This window comes from Choristoneura fumiferana, chromosome Z (genome assembly GCF_025370935.1).
Source record: "Choristoneura fumiferana chromosome Z, NRCan_CFum_1, whole genome shotgun sequence".
Taxonomy (NCBI): Eukaryota; Metazoa; Arthropoda; class Insecta; order Lepidoptera; family Tortricidae; genus Choristoneura; species Choristoneura fumiferana.
Window position 1 is genome coordinate 4,694,357 of NC_133472.1, and position 21,496 is coordinate 4,715,852.

The following is a 21,496-nucleotide window of genomic DNA, read 5'->3' on the forward strand; positions in this document are numbered from 1 at the left end:
GCATCACATTTAACCGTCGTTTAACGCTAATCAATGGATGGTGAGACAGCCCCTTAAAGCAATTACTTAGCGATATGAAAAGGCGTCGGCATCGAGCCATCGCCATGGGAAGATTTGGGACCGCAGCAGCTTGAGTGGCGCAGCTGTGCTGAGACCAGTTCGCGAGTTTGAGGAACAGCGTAAAGCTGACCTCGGTGCTAAACGCGACGAGTGTAAGTCTCTGACACCTGCTGCCATTTATTAACCGACTTCAAAAAAGGAGGAGGTTCTATGTTCCAATGTTTGTATTTTTTTTTATATATGTTCGCCGATTACTCAGTCAATGATGGCTATCGCGTATGAATTCACCGCTAGAGGCGCTAGTGTAGCGTGAGGTCTCCGAAATGTCAAATCTCATAGTTTTTGGGTGAGCTACGCGGGTTTATTTATAATTAGAATAATTTTGTGAATATTTTTCATTACCTGATATTAATTATGGCAATTATGCGTTACAAGGCAATGAATGTCAGTGTTTTGAGACAGTTTTGTCTTTCGGAAACCTTTGTCCTCCCTTTTTTCCGAACAAAACGGGGACTATGCAACACGGTGGCATGCTCGATATTTTTATGGTACGATTTTAAGGTGTATTAAATATGATTTTAATCTAAACTTTGTTTTCACGCCCGTAATAACAGACTTTGAAAGCCATACTTAAAAACCTCACGCAACAGTGCGCCATCTAGTGAGACAAAAAACGATAGCCCTCATTGTGGACAGATTTTCAAAATTTTTTTTTTAATCGAAAGGGTGTTCTTCTTAGGTGGTCCCATTGTCACCAAGTCAAGATCTGATGATGGGATCCTAGGGAAATCGAGGGCAAACCTCAAATTTTATAGGCACGCCTATGGCGATTTTGGCATTTTTAGCATTAAGATGAGCATTTACATTTAGAAAGTATCATTTGGTAACCAGGATCTGATGAAGAAGACCGTGATGACCAATGGAACTCATCAAAGCTAAGTAATGCTCGCTCGTCTGTAAACGATCATGATAAGCGACTAAGAAGAAGCTTTAAGTTAATGATTCTTTCTAACTGATCTGATGCTGAAGCCAGAAGGTAGGCAATGGAACTTTGTTATAAAACAAAGCAACTAAGTCGTGTTTGGGCTTAATGGAATCGTGGTGAGAGATGTACTTTGGCTGCGAATCACTAAAAATTGAGAAATAAAGAAAAATTTTAACAAAAAAGTAAAACCGACTCCAAAAAAATAAAAATAAAATAACAAAAAATGGAACCGACTACAAAACCCTTAAAAAAAATTATCTAGGTACGTACTAGCTCGAAGTCGGTGACTCAGCACGACCCAGCAGGAGGGATTGAAAATTGAAACCCATAGTATGTAGGTAAAAAAGGTAGACGACTATTGTCCCACTCTTGCTGGCTCGTGCTGAGGCACCGACTTCGAGCTAGTACGTACCTAGAAAAATATTTTCAAGGGTTTTGTAGTCGGTTCCATTTTTTGTTATTTTTTTACGTGGGCGGTGTGGAAGTGTTCGCCATGGCCGAAATCGGGCGTATCATCATCAAATCCTACTGTAGCGGAGTATGGTGAGCCTGGCGCCTGGGTAGGAGTCAGAATGATTCAATCACTACATATCGACGGTTAAAAGGCTATTTGATTCAAGCGCCATTTTGAAAACTTTACAGGAGAGCGTTTTAAAGATTTAAAAAAATCACTGTTCCCGAAATACTTAATAAAAATGTAAGAGTGAGCTCAATCATAAAGCGGCATATTTTTTGCTAATTTTCGATATATATAAAACAAATAAAATAATGTTTTTTTTTTAACTTGAGCCATTTTGCACAATTCTCTGATCAGGGCAGAAAGTTCTAAGTGCAATGTTGATTTGTATTCATTTGCATGTAATTTAATAGTACATTACTGCAGAGACCAGTAAGTAAGCCATCCTGGACGAGTAGAAGTTTGAACGCCGAACCGCCAGGTTCACAGGACCATCAAAAAGTAAAATAACAAATAGAAAAAAATCTAGTAGTCCAGAACTCTGTTAAGTAACTAAGACTTGAACCGTAGGGACTGTGAAATTTACGTTATTACCTTTTTAATTTTTATTTGAGGCTTTTTTTAGGCATTTTTTGATAGTCTGTTTTTTTATCAACATTGTAATGGAGCGGACAGCTACCGCCATCTATACGCTAACTTGGAAACCGCCAAGCGGACTTTCCACTTGTTTATTTAACTACCCTATTTTGTTATTTTGAAATGTAAATGTACCTTCACAAAAATAATGGAATATCAGTCAAAACGTCAAACGGGTTTGAATTAGTATTTAAGTAATTTGTAAGTTTTGTTTCACATAAAAAAGGTAACTGGTGAATTAATCCAAGAGAGGGGGATTTTATTTAAACAGGTATTTAATGTTTTAACACTATTTGACTAGCTTCAATTAATCAAACAAATGAAACATGCTGAATACTTTTAATTTACACGTAATAAACAGTTTGTGCACTAAAACTCAATCATTAAAAATTGCTGAAAAAACTCGATTTACTTAATAGTGTTTAAATCAATTTTGTTATGAAAAAATGGATGGAATGTTCGAAAGTAGGTAGGTAAACGAGGTTTAACGACGAAATCTGTATTTATTTTTCCTGTGAGAATTAACCTGTCCTCTCCCAGAGGCACAAATTTGTGCCCAAAATCCTTTGATCCTGTTATCCAGGGAGATGACAGGTTAATAGTGCTGTGCTGCACAAGATTTTTTCATCTTGCCCTGCTGATTGTTGTTGCTGGTCAAATCTTGCAAGTTCATTTTAGCCCACTTCCAGTGGTCGGTTTGACTTGAAATTTGGTATAACTATGTACCTAAGTCAGATGACAATGCATGTACAATGAACAAATAGTACAGTCGGCTTGTCAAAGAAAGCCTGTAGGTACCTATTCAAAATGTAGTTTTTAACAAAAACTTATATAAGTTGTTGACATGTTGGTAAAATATTGCAGTCAAGGGCAAATATATCAACACGGCCAAGTTCAGTGCAAGTCGTGTATACATATTTTTGTAACTTTGGCCGTGTCGAAATCTATGCCCTTGACTGTTGACTGTACATTGCGAGGTTAGGTACATCGGAAGACTTGACTTGCGCTTCTCTTTCGGGTCGCCTAGCGAAAATGTAAAAGTAGTGTCATCATCAGAGCTTGGAAATGGTAAGCTGTTCAAGAGTTAAGTTGTTGTCATGGTAACGTCTTGAGATAATAAAAGTATGATTTTTATGGGTTACAAATCCATCAAAAGTTAGGAGTTGCAGTTTTAAGGCAATTCCTTCATGCTTAAGCAATGTTTTTTTAATATTTTTCTAACAAAATGTATCACTGATTTCTCCTAAGTTATGAGACAGAATAACGTACCTACACTAAATGATTGATTGACCCTTATGAGCGTTTATACCTGCTGAGCTGGCAACGTTGCATTTTTGATAGTTTTCTCGATTACCTATTCCTAATTTGAATAAAAATTAAAAATGTGCTCTGATAGAACTGTTCTTAGCTAAGTAATAAACGGTCTTAACTCAAAAATCGTGAATTTTGGAAAATCGAGTTTAAAGTTAATTAGCACTTCTCGTTTCCGTTGAATTATTTGGTAGGATTTAATTTTGTTTACTATGTTTTTTATAATTCCTAACGTTGTATAGAATGTCTACTTGAACTTTTTTCTTTTAAACCAATTTATTTTTATATATTTAATAATATTGCTAAGGTTTAAAAAAACATTGCATTCATAAATCACTTTATTACAAAATATAGCGAAATAATATATGATGCATGTCTTAATAGAACATCAAGTATTCAAGGATTATTATTAATAAAACGAGGCAATCCGATCACATTTTGCGTTTGATTTTGTGCTAAAAAGAAGTAAATCCAAATATGCTTAAGTTGTTCATAATACTCATGTTTTCCTTATTGCAATAACGATCTATCTCCAAATGGCTCACGAAAGCCAACGTCTTGCCCGCAAGTAAGTCGGAAAATGACTGAAGTTAGCTGCTTTAGCACCAAATGAAATTTGCAATTTTGTTGAAAGTAAAATGCACCAAGTCATGTTTCATGCTATCTCTTTAACCGATTTAGGCTGGTTTAAGAAAGAGAGCCGATAGCCGTTTTAGTACAATAACTAATTTTACGCCAACTTACAGTTAGGCCCGTTTATTAATAGGCATGCGAATAAGTTAATGTGTCTACTGCAATAATTATGCGTGATACTTTTTTTTTTAAACCTTTAATAAACACTTGTTCGTTTTTAAAGAATAAAAGTATATCACTAATAATTATTGGAGTAGACACATTGACTTTTATTATTAAGAAAAGTTCTATCAGACCACATTTTTAACTTTCATTCAATTTTTACGGAATAATTGAGAAAAACTAACAAAAATGCAACGTAAGCTCAGCAGGTATAAACGCTCTTATGCCTTCGTCAGAGAAATCTTGCTCCACAGGTATGTTCCACGCCACAGCATCATGGTGTGCAATTGCTATAGCAATGTCATTTCTCATCCTCGCCACAATTGCTGGGAACGCGGCAGTTGTGTGCGGTTTGGTGCGCGCGCGCCGCACACCGACGCACTACCCATTAGGGAGCCTGGCTGCTGCTGATTTGCTCGTCGGCACTTGTGTGCTACCGCTTGCCGCTGCCAGGGAACTGTTCACCTTTAGACTGAGTAAGTAGGAGAAGGTCACTAGCACAGACTAGATATAGTGAACTAGATCAGCTTTAGACTGAGTGAGCAGTGGAGAAGGGATGTACTATTTAGATGTGGTGAAGGTCACTATGGTCCCAAAACACAGATAGTTGAGAAGTCAATATCCTGTTTGTACTTTAGACGACCAGATGGCCTAATGGTTAGAGAACCTGACTACGAAGCTTGAGGTCCCGGGTTCGATTCCCGTGTCGGGGCAGATATTTGTACGAAAAATACGAATGTTTGTTCTCGGGTCTTGGGTGTTTTATATGTATTTAAGTATGTATCTATATCTATATAATTATATTTATCCGTTGCTTAGTACCCATAACACAAGCTTTGCTTAGCTTACTTTGGGACTAGGTCAATTGGTGTGAATTGTCCCGTGATATTTATTATTTATTTATTATTTATTACTTCACTTTTCATACCTACGCTCGGCGGTCGCTCTATGGCTTATGCACCAAAAAACTACCGTGGTAGTGGATCTCGTATCTAGTTGTTTGATTTACTGTTGAGAATGAAACGGGAAGAATGTATATATAAATTATGATATATTTTAATTTTAATGTGATTGTTATATTATAATTTTGTGTCAGAAAATATCTTGCGACGATTTCGTTATTGGCGAACGACCGTCCACTGAACAGTTATAATAACATTTTTTGTTGCTCCATTATTGCAAAAAAAAGTTCACAGACGTGTGTCTCAAGTGGATGGCACTCGCGCTCGCACTGGTCCCAACCGGTCCGAGATATCGTGTCCGTGAGCAGTGTCTATGTGTGCATTGCTCGAGCGCACTTGTATGGTGATTGATTTCTGAACTATCTGTTTTGTGCTATGGTATAGATAGGCTACTCATAGGGGGTTGTGGGTCAGTTGCTTTCTATTGGACAATCTTTGTTTAGTTTGAGTCTAGGTCAATGAGGGTTTCAGAGGCGCAACATCGCTAGATGGCGTTACTATCGGTGAGGTCCGTTTGATGTTTGCTCGTGATTGGTTAAAACTAAATGAGCCAATCGCAAACAAACGTCAAATTGCTGTAAATATGGGGCATCCTTGTGTAGACTGCATGTTGCTTCGGATTGTTCGTTGTGTATGATAAATGTTAGTTTTAGGTTAGCATTAATAACTGTTATCATTGTTACATTCATTGCCACATCTTCCAATAAGTCTTAGTGGGAATTGTTTTAGGATGTAGGCTATACTTATCGCATTACTTTAATGTACTATTGCTATTAATTGTGTCTGTATCTGTTTTTTTCCCCCAATAAATTAAAAAAAAAAAAAAAAATATCAAACAGACCTCACGATACTAACGCCATCTAGCGATATTTCGCCTGTGAAATGAAAACCATGATTGGTTTTTTGTATTTTTTTTATTTCATCTCCAATTTGTTACTTTTACGGGTATCCCGTGAAACCATATCGTAAATAACAATATCCAAAAAAAAGCAGCGGAGATAAATGTGTGCATAGGAAAAATTCGTGTCTAGATTCCTGTCCAGCGGTGGTGTAGGGGTTATAGCACGCAGCACGGATTGCTGAGGACCAGGGTTCAATTCCCAGCGTGGTCCCTTTTACTGGTTTTTCTGTGCATCCATGTCTCACTTTTTGTATTTTCGATCTGTGAAAACTCTTTTTTCCGTGACATTTATTTATTTCCTTCTCGGCTTCCAGGCTGGATTCTCTGCGCGTGTTGGAGCACGCTGGACGTGCTGTGTTGCACGGCGTCCATACTGTCGCTGTGTGCCTTGGGGTGGGAGCGATGGAGCGGCATCACCAATCCACTGGGGAGGCCAAGGAGGACCAAGGTACGTAGCCCGACCTCGCTATAATAATATATATATTTTTTTAACTAGCCTACAATAGTGTCCCACTGCTGGGCAAAGGCCTCTCCAAAAGGGCAAGACGGCCTAAGATTCTTTGAGCGTCACGATTTAAATGGGTCCCGACTGTTGAACTTTAAATAAGCTACTTAACAGTTCTAGACCACTAGACTTATTTTCTTCCTTTTAGTTTAAGCAGTCGGGTTTTTGATTTTTTTAATTTAATGTTTTTTTATGTTAGGATTCTTTTATAGATTTGTGTATTATATTATTTAAAGCAATGTATTGTAGCTTCCAATATCTATTTCAATTTTTAAACTCACTTTTTGTTTGTCCCTGACTGAATGCTCCTCTCATCCACTCAAAGGTTGACTGGTAGAGATCCCTTAAAGGGATAAGTTCGCCTTTGTACATATATTTCATTGTTGGTCATCTGTGTTTGTTTTCTTATTTTGTACAATAAAGAGTTTACATACATACTTACTATCGGAATGGATTGTGCTCTTGATTCTGAGTAGAAAAACTATATTTTCCAAAATTAAAAATAAAGGTAGGTACTGTAGGAACTAGGCTGTATACCGCTGGCAGGTGGTAAAACTGACCACCTGGCAGGTTAGATTAACCTAGTTTTGTATAAAAGGATAGGATTTTTATATTGTTTTTCTAGAATTTGACTTTTAAACCGATTGACAGCGGTATACATGCCGGGAGCGCAGATTGCTCCCGATAGCCTAAGCGGATGGAACCATTTATGTAAATCTATTTATAAGTGCTACCAAGTTCTAAAATAAATCCAAATAATTGAAGAATAACCATTTTTATTTTGAACTGAGTTTAAAGTCACGCGCGTTGATCCCCAGTACCTAAGCTCTTACTAAGTTACAGTCCCCACAGTACACTAAAGCTGAAGGTGCCCATATGGTAAAAGAATGGTTTAACAACAACACAATACAATGCCATATGTAACAATATGGCTTGGTTTCCATTTATATTTTATACGATGCTTAAGTTGTTAGGCAGACTACTTATACATATATAGTCATTTATAAGCGAAATTTGTGTTTCAGATAGCCAAGATCCTGGCTGTCCTGGTGTGGCCAGCCGCTACGGCGGTAGCGGTGCCCACGGTGTTCGTCAAATCTCCACAATTGAGGGAGGGGGTTCTGGACAAAGCCTGCACGGTCAACACCAACGCTGGGTACGGACTAAGTACCAATTTTAAACCTCTACGAATATATAATATGCCAGAGCGTAGGTACCTAACAGGACAAAATTCACACAAAAAGTGGCCATACTTTAAAACCAAACCGACTTATGATTCAAATACGAATCATTTTCGAGGTAATTAAATAGTGTCGGGTAACAATTTATACACCTTCAGTGTATATAATATCACAAAGATAAACATTAAATAATAATATAGAACTAGGTTATGTATATATAATAACTACGTTAGATACTTAAATAAAATAAGTTATTAAAATTAATCATCATTTAATGATGATAACAATAAAATTCAATTTATTAAAATCTCGACCACGGGGAATTTGATTCTTGTGTACGCGGCAACACAGAATGGCGTTTAGGGTTCATGTTATTTTATTTTGTAATTTCGAAATTATACGATATTTACTGATGGCATGTGATCCCAGTGTCCTTCTTATTTCTTGTAGTATTATTTTTACACAGTTTCACTGCGCAAACTGGCATTTTACTTCGGTTTATGACCAAAATTTAACAAAACAATTGGTACATGCATCTTACGCAGTTTGCAACGCGACTGACTCGACTCGGGCTCGGGTACGCCGAATCCGGCGTACTATTTGTTGCCGCATTTGACAAGTACGCCGGCGGTATCTAGTCGAGCGAGCGCGCGAGACCAATCATTCATCTAAATAACTATTATTTAACTTGCACTATGGTATGATGAAGGTGCAACTAAACTCAATCGAGTTTAGTGGCTACCAATGTTAGGGGTTGAATAGTGAAGTGTATCGAAATCCGTTCAGCCGTTCTCACGTGATGCGCGGTCAAATAAACGACAAACAGATAAACAGACAAACAGACAAAAATTCAAAAAATTGTTACAACGTGTTCTGTTATTGATTCTAAGTAGGTAAGCCAGCCAGCCAACTTGTTTTTGGATATCTTCCATGTACAGACTTTCGACCCATATTAGCTTTATTATAATATGTATTTTTATATAGATGTGTAGAAGATAGATTGTGTTGCATGCCAAAAATTAATTCAACGCGGACGAAGTCGCAGGCGGAAAGCTAGTGTTAAAATAAATGGTGTATACATTGCAAGAAAAACAAATAGGATGTTTTCTCCATTAAATAAGTTCGTTATTGTGCTCATAGATGGCGCTGGCTTCTTTAAAACACGCTATCGTTGTGCTTCTGTGGTTTGTTTAAATTTTTCAAACCAATGTCAATGATTGGGTTAATTCGCAATAATAATAGCTACAGTTACATTCAGGTTTTATTAATTTTTTGATGCGTGTCTTCATGAATACCAGTGAGGATACGTACGTACGTTGACGTTTAGTTAAGTGTTCAGTTGTCACATCTACTAACTTTTGGTAGATCTACCTATGTCGCCTCCGTTGTACCTATCTACAACCCTATTTTTCAAGATAATATACGATTGTAAACAATTTTCCACGCGTGTAATGAAATGTTACGTACACTATCGAATTTAGCCTATCTTATAATTGCAGTACCCTTAGTGTAAGTTTTCGGTTACAAAATACGTCTCGATCGCGTACGCGTTAAAATCTCAATTTCTATGGAAACACGAACATCGCAAACGTTCCGCTAGAGGCGCTGTTCGTGATTCCATATAAATTGAGATTTTAACGCGAACGGGAGCGAGACGTATTTTGTAACCGAAAACTTACACTAAGGGCACTGATCAGTCGAACTTACCTAAGTGAAGGCTGATCATAATTATGGGAAGTACCTCGTCCTCATGATCCAGAAAACTTGTAGATGTTTAAAGCAAACACAGTTGTGATTAGTCAAATATTTAAAATTTTTTAAGGAAACAAATTTTTCTCAAGTGTAAAACTAAAATTAAGCTAAGGTAACGGCGCCTATTACCGGGGGTATCGAAATCAGCGGCCATCACCGCGGAAATTTAAAATACGCATGTTATAATCAAACCGATCGATTTCTTAAAAAAAAATATTTAATATGATTAAAGCTTATTTAGTTGACTCACGGATCTATGAGCGCTTGTGTATGTGAATAAATCAATGATCTCGCAATTCGTCAATTTCCGAAACGGCATCGTAGGATGAGGATTTGCCATACTAACGCGTGACACCACATACAAGCGGACTCGAATCTTATTTAGTGTTTAACATAATAGTTATGGCAATTGAACAAACGTTATGGTTTTTAAATGGCCTTTTATAGTTTTTTGTACGAGTTCTGAGTACTTTTTGTATTATTTTTGGCCCGGAAATACGATTAAAATGGAAAATAAAATACAGTGGCGATAGGCACCATTTTTAAGTGTGGATTGTAATACCGTGGTATACCACGGTAATAGCTAGTGGTGATTTTGGTTCTTCATCCTTTATTTTTGGTATAAATTATCGTTTATATTATTTGTTACAGTTAATCCAATCTTGATCTGTTCACGCTTTTAAAAAACAATTTCCGTGGTATGAAAAGTATTAACAAACTCTTAATTTTTAACAAAAGCTTCAGTACTGAATTTGTAGATTTTGCCGAGATGTTTAAATATTGCGATAGCATTTTATATTTACGTAACAGTTATGTAATTTTGTTTATATACCAAGGTTGTAATAAGTATTTTTGTTTTGTAATGCAAACACAGCTCTATCTTATTATTTATATGGGTCGGAATTAGATTTTACAAGACTCCAAATTAAGCCAATTAACGATGGTATGATCGCATAACCCTCGGTAATGGAATGTATGGGAATCTATTACCGACACATTCAATTTTATTTGGGTCGGTGATAGGTTCTTAAAGAAGTATCAATTACTGAGTGACATTTTATTTTTCTGTTAAAATAATTCATATTTCGGGTACCGTAAGGGCGAATTTCTTTGTTAAAGTTGTGACTTTTACTTAGCATACATAAATCATAATATAGGTTATTAACCTACTCGTGGCATAAGCATAAAAACATATAGTGGCCTGGATACATTATGTGAATCATATATTAGTTTTTTATTAATTTCCTCAAAAAAAACTTGATGTACAATATACAGAACCAAAGCCATTATATTTTTTTAATCCCTCGGTATTAAGTTCCAAATAATGAGCTGGGTTCCTATTACCGATGGTAGGAAATTGCTGTTTTTTTATACCCTCGGTAATAAAACCTCAATTCGCGGTAATAGAATCACAGCCTGTCCATTACCACGGTAATAGAAGTTTTGGGTATTTTGATTTTAATAATTATTTTATCAAATACTAATTACTAAAACGAGCCCGAAAAGTTACGACACTGAAAGTTCAATAAACGATCTTAAATTTAAAAACTATTCTCGTTTGTAAAGGAGATTTGATACCCTTAATTTTTTGGACTCACTTGAAAACTTCCTTAAGTACCACGGTAATAGGCGCCGTTACTTACCTTAGCTTAATAAACAATAACAAGAATAAATCTTGCGTTACTATTAATATAAACTTATAAGTAATCTTAAGTGTGAACTTACATATAGCTCTCGATAATGAAGATGCATCCTGGACCAGTGGTCTGTTGTAATGTTTAGCAAACATATTTGACCCACTGGTCCAGCCTACCATCTTTCCAATAGTTTTGATGTTAACACCCTCTTTGACCGCAAATAAAGTCGCTGTGTGTCGCGTACTGTGTGCAGAGAAGGTGTTAACATTATGAATACTTTCAATACTATAGCCAAACAGATTTATTTATTTAGATATTTAAATTTTCGCTAAAATAAGGCAAAATAACACAATGAGCTAAAAGAATTTCCTTGCTCACCCGCGACCTTACGATAGCTAAGCTTATGCAAAATATGCGTGTTCATGCAGTTCCTCCACCTCCACACTGTAAGAACACACACAAATCACACAAACCCATATATCACCACCACCACACTACACTGACGCGTTCCGAACTCAACCAGAGCTCATCTTCTGTGACACAACCGTACACCATGCTACCAGTTGTTAGACTCAAAGCAACGCCTCCGCAAAGTAACGCCTGATTCAATAAAATAACACAAGTCGGTTTTTTGTCTTGGCCAAGATATTATATGATCTAGAGTACAAATTATAATAGTCTTATGTTTAAAAATATTATCTAACTTAATCAAGGGTAATGTCTGCACTCTAAGTGTTCTAAAAAATGCTAGAAAAGTGACACATTTTTTAGTTTTTAAGTTTAATGTTTCATTAGAGCACATATAGTATTCAGATGTTTAAGTACAATTTTTGGGTTCCAGGTTTCAGAGTATTCTGGAACATTGGGTTTAAGTTGAAAAATCCTTACAAAAAATCTCTATCTTTTCTAAACTGTGGGCCTAAAATTAGTGAGATCACAGATCTATTCAGATCAGTTAAGAGAGGTATAAGTCAAGCCTTCTTTAAACTTTAGGTAAGAAAATCTATTACATTTTAAATAGATGCATCTAATAGATTAAAGTTGTGTTTGTTACAACTTTAGTGGCTGATGCCAACATAATATCCATTGAAGACTTACTTATGCCTCTCTTAGTGAGTGTTTGCAGGACAATGAAGACTTACTTATGCCTCTCTTAGTGAGTGCTTGCAGGACAATGTTGCAGCTTCAATATGAGCTGCTTGTGGAGGGGAGGGTGCAACCTGAAAGGTGATACTAACAATTCCCCTCTACCATAGACTGAAAAAATTGGAAACAGGGCTGAGTGCGCCAATCTGGGACAATTACTATCAGTATTATTCAAAAAAAATCCTTAATACGGTATTTGACTATTTTGTATATGTTTTATAAATTAAAACTACACAATGCCTGTTATCGAATAGAAAAACAATTTTTAAGCTACCTTTACAAATAACAAAGTTATAAAGATTTGAATTTCATTAGACAGAGAAAGACATACTGGTATGTGACGTCACACGCCAATACCGCCATACTTGCTGCATAGAGAAAAGCGTTTCAGAAAGAGACAGGTATATAGATTTTTCAAAAAATCACTATAAATCCAATTTTCAAGTGATTTAAACTAAACACTATCTGTATATCTATATTTTCATAATAATATTAAGATATGACAAAATCAGGAGGTGTCAAATACCGTATTGAGGTTTTATCGGTTTGATTAGCAGACTGATTAAGCTTGTAAACGGTTGTCAAGAAGTATGATTCATAAACGCTTGCTAGCAGTCTGCTAGTTGTTGAGCTGCTGATAGACGGATTAGACGCGTTATGTTGGCCATCTTGACAAATCAAAGAAAAAAAATGGCCTCATCGATAATTAAAAAAAAATTACAGCAGTGACAGCAAATTAGCAGGGGAAAAATAAAGAACGAGATGTTTGATTTCCCGCCATTTCCGATCCGCATGTTTATGTTGTACCTAAGTGCAAAAAGCCGTAATTACAAACAACAAATAATATAACTCTGCTACCGATAAATATATTCTCTTCAAAATTGATGATTTTGCGACTAATATTGTAAGTCAGCTACTTTATTTATTTTTGAGCTTCAATATCTGTCTACTAATTTAATCAAAATCAACCCCCAATATAGAGCATCGTAAATAACGACTTAGCAACAAAATTAATAATTCGTCTTCTTTTGAAAATTAGCAACACGCCTCGTGGTGCGCTGCGCGGGAACGAGAGCGCGCACGCGCCGTAACCGGCCGGCCCGCCAATGAGCGTGCTGCATTCAGAATACCGTAGCAACGAGTCGCATGTATGTATTTGTTTACAATTAGACACGATTTAGAAGTGAAAAAGTCTTTAACAATTATACACTCATTTTTATTATTACCCGACTGCAAGGAGAGGTATTGTTTTTCGCGCGTATCTTGTATGTAAGTATGTAATATTCTTTATTACCGCATATCTCAAACCGCTGGACGGATTTTGACAATTAAGGTATCATTAGAATCATCCCAGCAACCCAAGTGTCCTTAGATAGGTGACGTTAAAAAAAAAAAACATGGCGGCTGTGAGATGCAAATAATTGGGGGTCAACAAAAATTGATTTTTCTAATCCTACTAATATGGGTATCAAAGTCAAGAACTTATCAAAGGGATCTCAAAAAACTATGTCATGACTGTTATATAGTAAATAACATACGTTAAAATGTTAGTACAAAATATTAAAAACTAAAATGAAGACTATTAATTTTAGAAAGCTGTCATTTTGCATGGATATATTTAGCAACTATGCCAACAAAGTGGTAAAATGAAATATAGAAAAAAAAAACTTTTTAGGGTACCTCCCACAGACGTAAAGTGGGGGTAAAACTTTTTTCTCGTACTTATAACGTTATAGAGTAGGTAGGGTATCGTTGGATAGGTCTTTTAAAATCAGTACAGGGTCGTGGAGACGAATTTTCGATACAGTGATTCCTTTTCAAAATAAACAACTTTGAAGAACAATTTTTTGTTGAAATCTAGCGTCCCTCCCCTTCCAAAAACTAAACTGTTTCACTATGATAGTAAAATTATCAAATTAACAAATAAAACTATTACCGCTAAGTTTGCCTCAGGATTCTTAGTAGGTAAATAATTTAACAGTAAATAGCACCCTAACTTGTAAAATATACTTACTTTGAAAATGTCGTACAAGATACAAAATCCTTAGAAATATTACTTATGTAATAGGTACGGTACGGATAGTTTGAATTTTACGGCTGCCGAACCCTATCCTGAACGTGTCCGATACGCTCTTGGCCAGTTTTTGTATAATAATGTTAGCTGTCACAGTGACACCAGAGGTAGGCCAGCTCAAGAGGAACCTAACCAACCTAACATGACCCCAGTAAAAGTTGCACGGTTTTCGAGTTATTACCGAAATAAAGATTTTTGGGGATACTCCCCTTTGTCTTGACATTTTTAGTACCAGCATCGACTTGGAAAGCTTTTAATAACATTTTTTTATGTGTATCGAATCGTGAATAGTTACTTCAGAAGTGTAGTGTGTTATTTTGTCAGTAACTCCCGTAAAAAGCTGAAAACAACTTAATTAATCTTGATTTAAGTTGTCTCAAAAACATGAATTTCAACTTTAACCATCTGCCATTAAAAAATTGTATTAGAAACCAAAACAAATAAATAACGCCAATAAATTAGACATGTTATGCAGATTCAGAAATGGTATGACACATGTATCTTACTCCAAGAACATTAGACATTCTTATCACTTTAGCGCAGCCCTATCGAACCAACTTAAAACTGGAACTCCGAAAGCAGTCCCTGCTAAGTGGTACAAAAATGCTGTGTATAGCGATAGCTCATCTATTATCTGATACCATTATTTTGCCAAATGCACGAAGGTTAAATATTAATATTTGTCTCCCTTTTCAAGGCTAGGACCGGATCCTAAAGAACCGGATATAACCTAACCAAAAAAAAGTTGGAAAATCGCCAACTTTGTCACTTCAAAGTTCAATATTTCAAAAGCGGCTGAAACGATTTTGATAGAATATGTCTTAGAACCATCGCTGGAAAACCTGCTTTCAAATAATAAAAAAAACGCATTCAAATCGGTTTACGCGTTTAAGAGCTACGGTACCACAGACAGACAGACAGACAGACATAGCGGTCAAACTTATAACACCCTTCTTTTTGCGTGGGTGGTTAAAAACAGATTTATCTTTCATTCATTTATTGGAATAAATTTAGTTCACAATAAATGTTCAAATTGTCTCCCATGGACTCTGATGCACAAAAAATATCGTTTAATAAAATTTCGGCTCAATTTTCGTAAACTATGGTACGGGCCGCGTCGAATACTCGTTGCCGCAATCCTTCTTCAGAGCGTATTGGTTTTGCGTAAACTTTGTCTTTTTAACATCCCCAATAAAAAAAATCTAGTGGGTTTAGATCCGGGGAACGCGGTGGCCCTAAAATTGGTCCCAATCGACCAATCCATCTCTCAGGGAATGTTTCGCTGAGGTGCTCACGGACTAGCCGAGCGTAATGTGCCGAGAAACCATCTTGTTGGTACCACATGGTTCGTGTCAGTGCCAACGGTACATCTTCTAATAAACCAGGCAGGTCGTTTTGCAAAAACTGTAAATAGTTTCTACCATTAAGAATAGGAGGCAACTCGACCTGTCCCACAATTTGTCCATTAAGAATTCCAGTCCACAAATTAATTTTGAATTGGTATTGGGACCGATCTTCTCGTTCTTCATGTGTCTGTGTTGGTTTTCTGTCTGCCAGCTATGGACGTTGTGTAAATTGAAATATCCATCCCTTTTGCAAGCCGATTCTTCATTCCAGAATATTTCATTGAAATAAATCTGGTTCTAGAATATTTTTAATAGGCTTACGTTTGGCCTCAATCTCACTTGATGGAAGGCGAAGATGAGGCCTAAGATGGTACACGTTTGTCTAGAAGGTGTCTGTTCACTTTGACCTTAAAGATGTCCAGATTATAGCGTTAACCAAATAATATTATTTAACGTTTTAAACTTTCGTGATTTTCATTCATATTCATAATACCACCAACGGGACTTATCACGCTTACACACACGAGTAATATTTACCTCGACGTTTCGGCAAAATTACAGTGGCCGTGGTCACGAGTAGACTGAAGTGTGGGGTGTCAAGTCTGCTAGCAGCGCGAGTCCTTCGAACTACCCTGTATTTTTGCAGTGTGGAGGAGGAGGAACTGAATGAACACACATTTCTAGTATAAACGTAGCTATCATAAGGTCGCGGGTGAGCAAAGTAGGTGATTGTTTCAGTTCATTAATATGAACCTCAGCAAAGTAACGCCTGATTCAATAAATTAGTAGGTAATGTAACATGTTTTTACTTAACAGCTGAACAGTGACGCCTTGCGGCATCAGCAAAGTGATAAGAATGCCAATGTTATTTCAGTAAGATACATGTGTCGTACCATTTCTGAATCTGCATAACATGCCTAATTTATTGGCGTTATTTGTTTGTTTCGTTTCTAGTAATTTTTTTTCATGGCAGATGGTTAAAGTTGAAATTCTTATTTTTGAGACAACTTAAATCAAGATTAATAAAGTTTTTTTCAGCATTTTACGGTAGTTACTGCCAAAATAACACACTGCACTTCTGAAGTGACTATTCACGATTCGATCCACATAAAAAACTGTTATTAAGAGCTTTCCAAGTCGATGCTGGTACTAAAAATGTGAAGACAAAGGGGAGTATCCCCAAAAATCTTTATTTCGGTAATAACTCGAAAACCGTGCAACTTTTACTGGGGTCATGTTGGGTTGGTTAGGTTCCACTTGAGCTGGCCTACCTCTGGTGTCACTGTGACGTGGTACTTCTGGGACACCCTGTATATGCAAAAAAGAACAGATTTACGACATAATTAGGTAAATAAATAAAGCAAAAGCGGTGAAGCAGGCTGCCCATGCATATCATGCGCCCCATAACTGACCCGACGGGACTCTCCGCCGCCGAACTTGAAGGGAAAAAGGCAGGGAGAGAGGTAGAACGCAAAGAGGAACATAAGGGGACTCTCGGCCACCATTCAATCGAAAGATGTCTCAGAAAAAAGAGGCGGTCAAAACGCTCGAATTATCGCCCAGCTTATAATTTAGGCCTCGTTCTATAGCTATCAGGAATTCGTGCCAAACGGACACATTTATTTCGTTAGTTGAATATCGAGTCATTAATAATTTTTCATGAATCCGCGCTTTTACATTTTAAAAGGAAACTGTTTAAAAAACTGTAAATAATTTAACTGAAAAGACGTAAATAAAAAAAAACAATTAACAAAAATCAAAAACCCGACTGCAAAAGTGAACTGAAATGATCGAAACAAGACAAAAAAATTAAAAGTATCAAAAGCTAACATAATTGTTGGTAAGAAATCTATACAAGACCAAACAAAAAAGATTAACTTAAACATGTCCATGGTAGTCCTTCAAAATTTAATGCAATGATATGAAATGCAGGCGGAGGCATGCATTTGTTGCATATCACTCAACCTCATGCCTCCGCCTGCATTTCATATCATTGCATTAAATTTTGAAGGACTACCATGGACATGTTTTAAGTTAATCTTTTTTGTTTGGTCTTGTATCGATTTCTTTCCAACAATTATGTTAGCTTTTATAGGTTCGGTCGTTGCCTTTTGTACCTTAAAGCAGAAAATAGAAGCGGAGGCAGCGCAGCGGAGGCTGCGGAGTGGAGCGGAGGCATTGGAGCGGCGTGGAGGCAGTGGAGCTCCACTCCGCTCCGTTGTCTCCGCATTACTCCACTGCCTCCGCTCCACTCCACTACCTCCGATCTTCTGCTTCCGCTCCATTGTCTATCGCCACTCCGTTGCCTCCGCTTTACTTCACTGTCTCCGCTCCGTTATCTCCTCTTTACCCCACTGCCTCCACTCTGCTTCACTACCTCCACTCCACTGCCTCCGCTCCATTGTCTCCGCTCCGCTGCCTCCACTCCGTTCCGCAGCCTCCACTCCGCTGCGCAGTCTCCGCTCCGCTCCGCTTCCTCTGCTCCGTGGTACTTCGCTCCACTACGCTGTCTCCGCTTTACTCCACTGAATCCACTCCGCTACCTCCGCTACGCTGCCTCCGCTCCGCTCCACTGCCTCTGCTTTACTCCACTGCCTCCGCTCCGCTCCACTACCTCCACTGCCTCTGCTCCGCTCCACTACCTCCGCTCCGTTGCCTCCGTTCCGCTCCGTGTTCCGTTCCGCTCCGTTGCCTCCGCTCCGTTTCTCCGCGCCGCGCCATTTTACGTTCACGTCACGAAGCCGTATATCTCCACGACGCGGCATCGTCCGCGTCGTGCGCCGCGCCGTTATACGTTAATTTTTTGATGACAATATTATTAAATTTGATGTTTATTTATGGTTGCTTCAGTCATAATTTCCGTACACTAAACTAATGTATTAAAATAGAAGTGACAATATTAAATTAGAGTCTGTTAATATTGTTTGCTAGATGCAATAGATACACTTATTAGAAGCTTAACATTTGTAGGCATATTACAAATTTAGTTGCTATATAATAATCGTCATGCTGATTTATTAAAACGTAGCTTGGATTACACAATTTACAGTCGCTTGAAAAGTATTTATTAGGCGCTTAAAATTACTCGCTGATTTATTAATTCAGAAGACAAACAATTAAATTAGAAGCCAAAAATGACAGTTCAAAGAAGCTGCGTTAATTACAACCCATTTTAAACAATAAATTTACTTTTATGTATATTTTCCTTTTGTTCATTTTGGCTAGTAATTATTCAAAATATATAAAATGAGTGACGAATATGGTAACGCTTTCGCCCAAAAAAATACAATGGCGGCGATCAAAGACGGAACAGGACGCAGCGTACGAGGATGACAGAGAGGAGGCGTTTTTTTCTGTATTTACTTTAAAATATTGGTAACGTAGTAGCGCAAGAACAAACGCCTACAAGTTTTCTGGATCAAGAGGACGAGGTGCTGAACTATAAATAGATGTTTTTCTCCATTAAATAAGTTCGTTATTGTGCTCATAGATGGCGCTGGCTTGTTTAAAACACGCTATCGTTGTGCTTCTGTGATTTGTTTAAATTCTTATCTTATTTTTTTTTCTTGCTTTTCTTCTTTTTGCTTCATGTTCTAGCAATTGATTTTTGTAGCGTGTCTTCATGAATACCAGTGAAGATACGTATCATATGTTCAAACACGACTTTGCACATAACATTAAGGCCGTGTATACATATATTATTGCAACTTTGGCCGAGCCGATATCTTTGCCCTTGAATGTACGTTGAGTTATAATGCAACTTGGCTGCTTCTGCTCCATCTCCATCGCAATTATCAGCCATCAAATTCGGTGTTCAGTTCAATTTCGATTCAAATAGATACTTAACTAGCTTTCCGCCGGCGACTTCATCCGCGTTGAATTAATTTTTCGCGTGCAGCACAATACGGTATTTGACCATTTTGTATATGTTTTATAAATTAACAGTACACAATGCCTGTTATCGAATAGAAAAACAATTTTTAAGCTACCTTTACAAATGACAAAGTTATAAAGGTTTGAAATTCAAGATTAGACAGAGAAAGCCATTCTGGCATGTGACGTCACACGCCAGTACCGCCTTACTTGCTGCATAGAGAAAAGCGTTTGAGAAAGAGACAGATATAGAGATTTTTCAAAAAATCACTATAAATCCAATTTTCAACTGATTTAAATTTTCTCTTCGCTAAACACTATCTGTATATCTATATTTGCATAATAATATTAAGATATGGCAAAATCAGGAGTTGTCAAATACCGTAAAATCCAGTATCAAAGTAGTGTTTGTCCTTTTTATACTGCATATTATACTGCGATACAACGTATCTTATTATACTATACCTAGCTGCCTACAATATGCTACACGTGGGGGATGGATAAAGGATTAGGTATTCAATAGGTACCATCAGCCAAATAAGTGGTCTATAAATTTTTAAACAAGTTCCTATCAAATGAATATCCCTAAAGCGAACTCTCAAGTTGACAGACACGTCTATTGGTATTATTGTTTTAGGACATGCAAACGATTATCAACTTTAGATGAAGATAGACCACATATTTGGCTGGTGGTAGGTACTTACATCTGAAACAGCACTATTTCACAAAACTGCTTTTTTGTCTCGTTTTCTTTCTTTAATTTAATTTTTCTTTTTAGCCCGCGTGTATACTTGGCAAATGAGTGCATAATATTAATAGTTGAAAAATAATTATATCACTTACAAATGTTATGTTTTTATTAGCCTTTTTGTAGTTAATGTTGTGTAGTATTTGTTTATTTTGGTCCGGGGTTACGACGGTGCTGGTATGAAAATAACAGCGCTGGGGTTTCTTAACGCTTCAGCATTAGTAATAGCCAGTGTATTACAACCGCAATGCTACGTACCTTTGTGTTTTTTTTTTTGTACCTAATAATATTGTTATCTTTGATTTGTAATAAATTTATCTTCTTCTTCTTCTTTATATTTCGGTTAAAAGTACCGACTAAATTATTTGCTTTTATTAAAGCAGTACTGAAAACTAATTTTGCGTTAATGATTGCTATGCGTATCTATTACGCCACAGAGGCGTAGTGTAGGTGAGGTCTACCAAATGTCAAATCTCATTGTATTTGGGTAATGCATACGCGGGTTTATTTATTATTTATAATGGTTGTGAATATTTTAGCAATATCCAAATTAATATGGCAATTAACGTTCCGGGGCAGTAACATCGTGTTTTGAGACAGTTATGTCTTTCAGAAATTTGTTTTTTATTTTTTCCGAACAAAACGGGATATCAATACTGAGTGCATTTATTTTTATGTACGGTTTTAAGTTGTATTAATATGTTTTTAATTAAACTTTGTTTTACCCCGTAATAACAACCTGAAACCTACTTAAAAACCTCACGCTACAGTGCGCCATCTAGTGAGACAAAAAACGATAGCCCTCATTGAGGGTTAATCTGGTTTTCAAGGCTAAAATTGTTTTTTACCAGTCACATCTTGGAGTTATCGTTTTATGATGTCAACTATTGGCTTTTTTTACATTTATTTATACACTAACCTTAACCCGCGGCTTCGCCCGCATCAGAAATAGCTTAATGCCGTCTTAACTGAACTGTTGTAAATAAATATACAACGACATCCATTTACTTACACGATTCTGGTTACCATGGCAAGGCAAAAAATAAAATTAGTTTGGCTTGAAAAAAAATTTCGTTAACAATTTGAAAGATCGTTCATCCACCATTACCTCTCATGTTTGTTTTCTA

At 36.8% G+C, this 21,496-nt stretch overlaps 1 protein-coding gene across 1 annotated transcript in view; it reads left to right on the plus strand.

Moving 5' to 3' along the window:
* The first annotated feature begins 2,332 nt into the window (after positions 1–2,332).
* The window catches only part of LOC141440636 (alpha-1B adrenergic receptor-like), a 44,137-nt gene continuing 24,973 nt past the window's right edge, over positions 2,333–21,496 (plus strand). The window contains exons 1-4 of the mRNA XM_074105156.1: positions 2,333–2,409; positions 4,499–4,720; positions 6,422–6,555; positions 7,638–7,768. Coding sequence (XP_073961257.1) covers positions 4,501–4,720; positions 6,422–6,555; positions 7,638–7,768 — 485 coding nt within the window. The 5' untranslated portion in view covers positions 2,333–2,409; positions 4,499–4,500. The remainder of the gene's footprint in view (positions 2,410–4,498; positions 4,721–6,421; positions 6,556–7,637; positions 7,769–21,496) is intronic.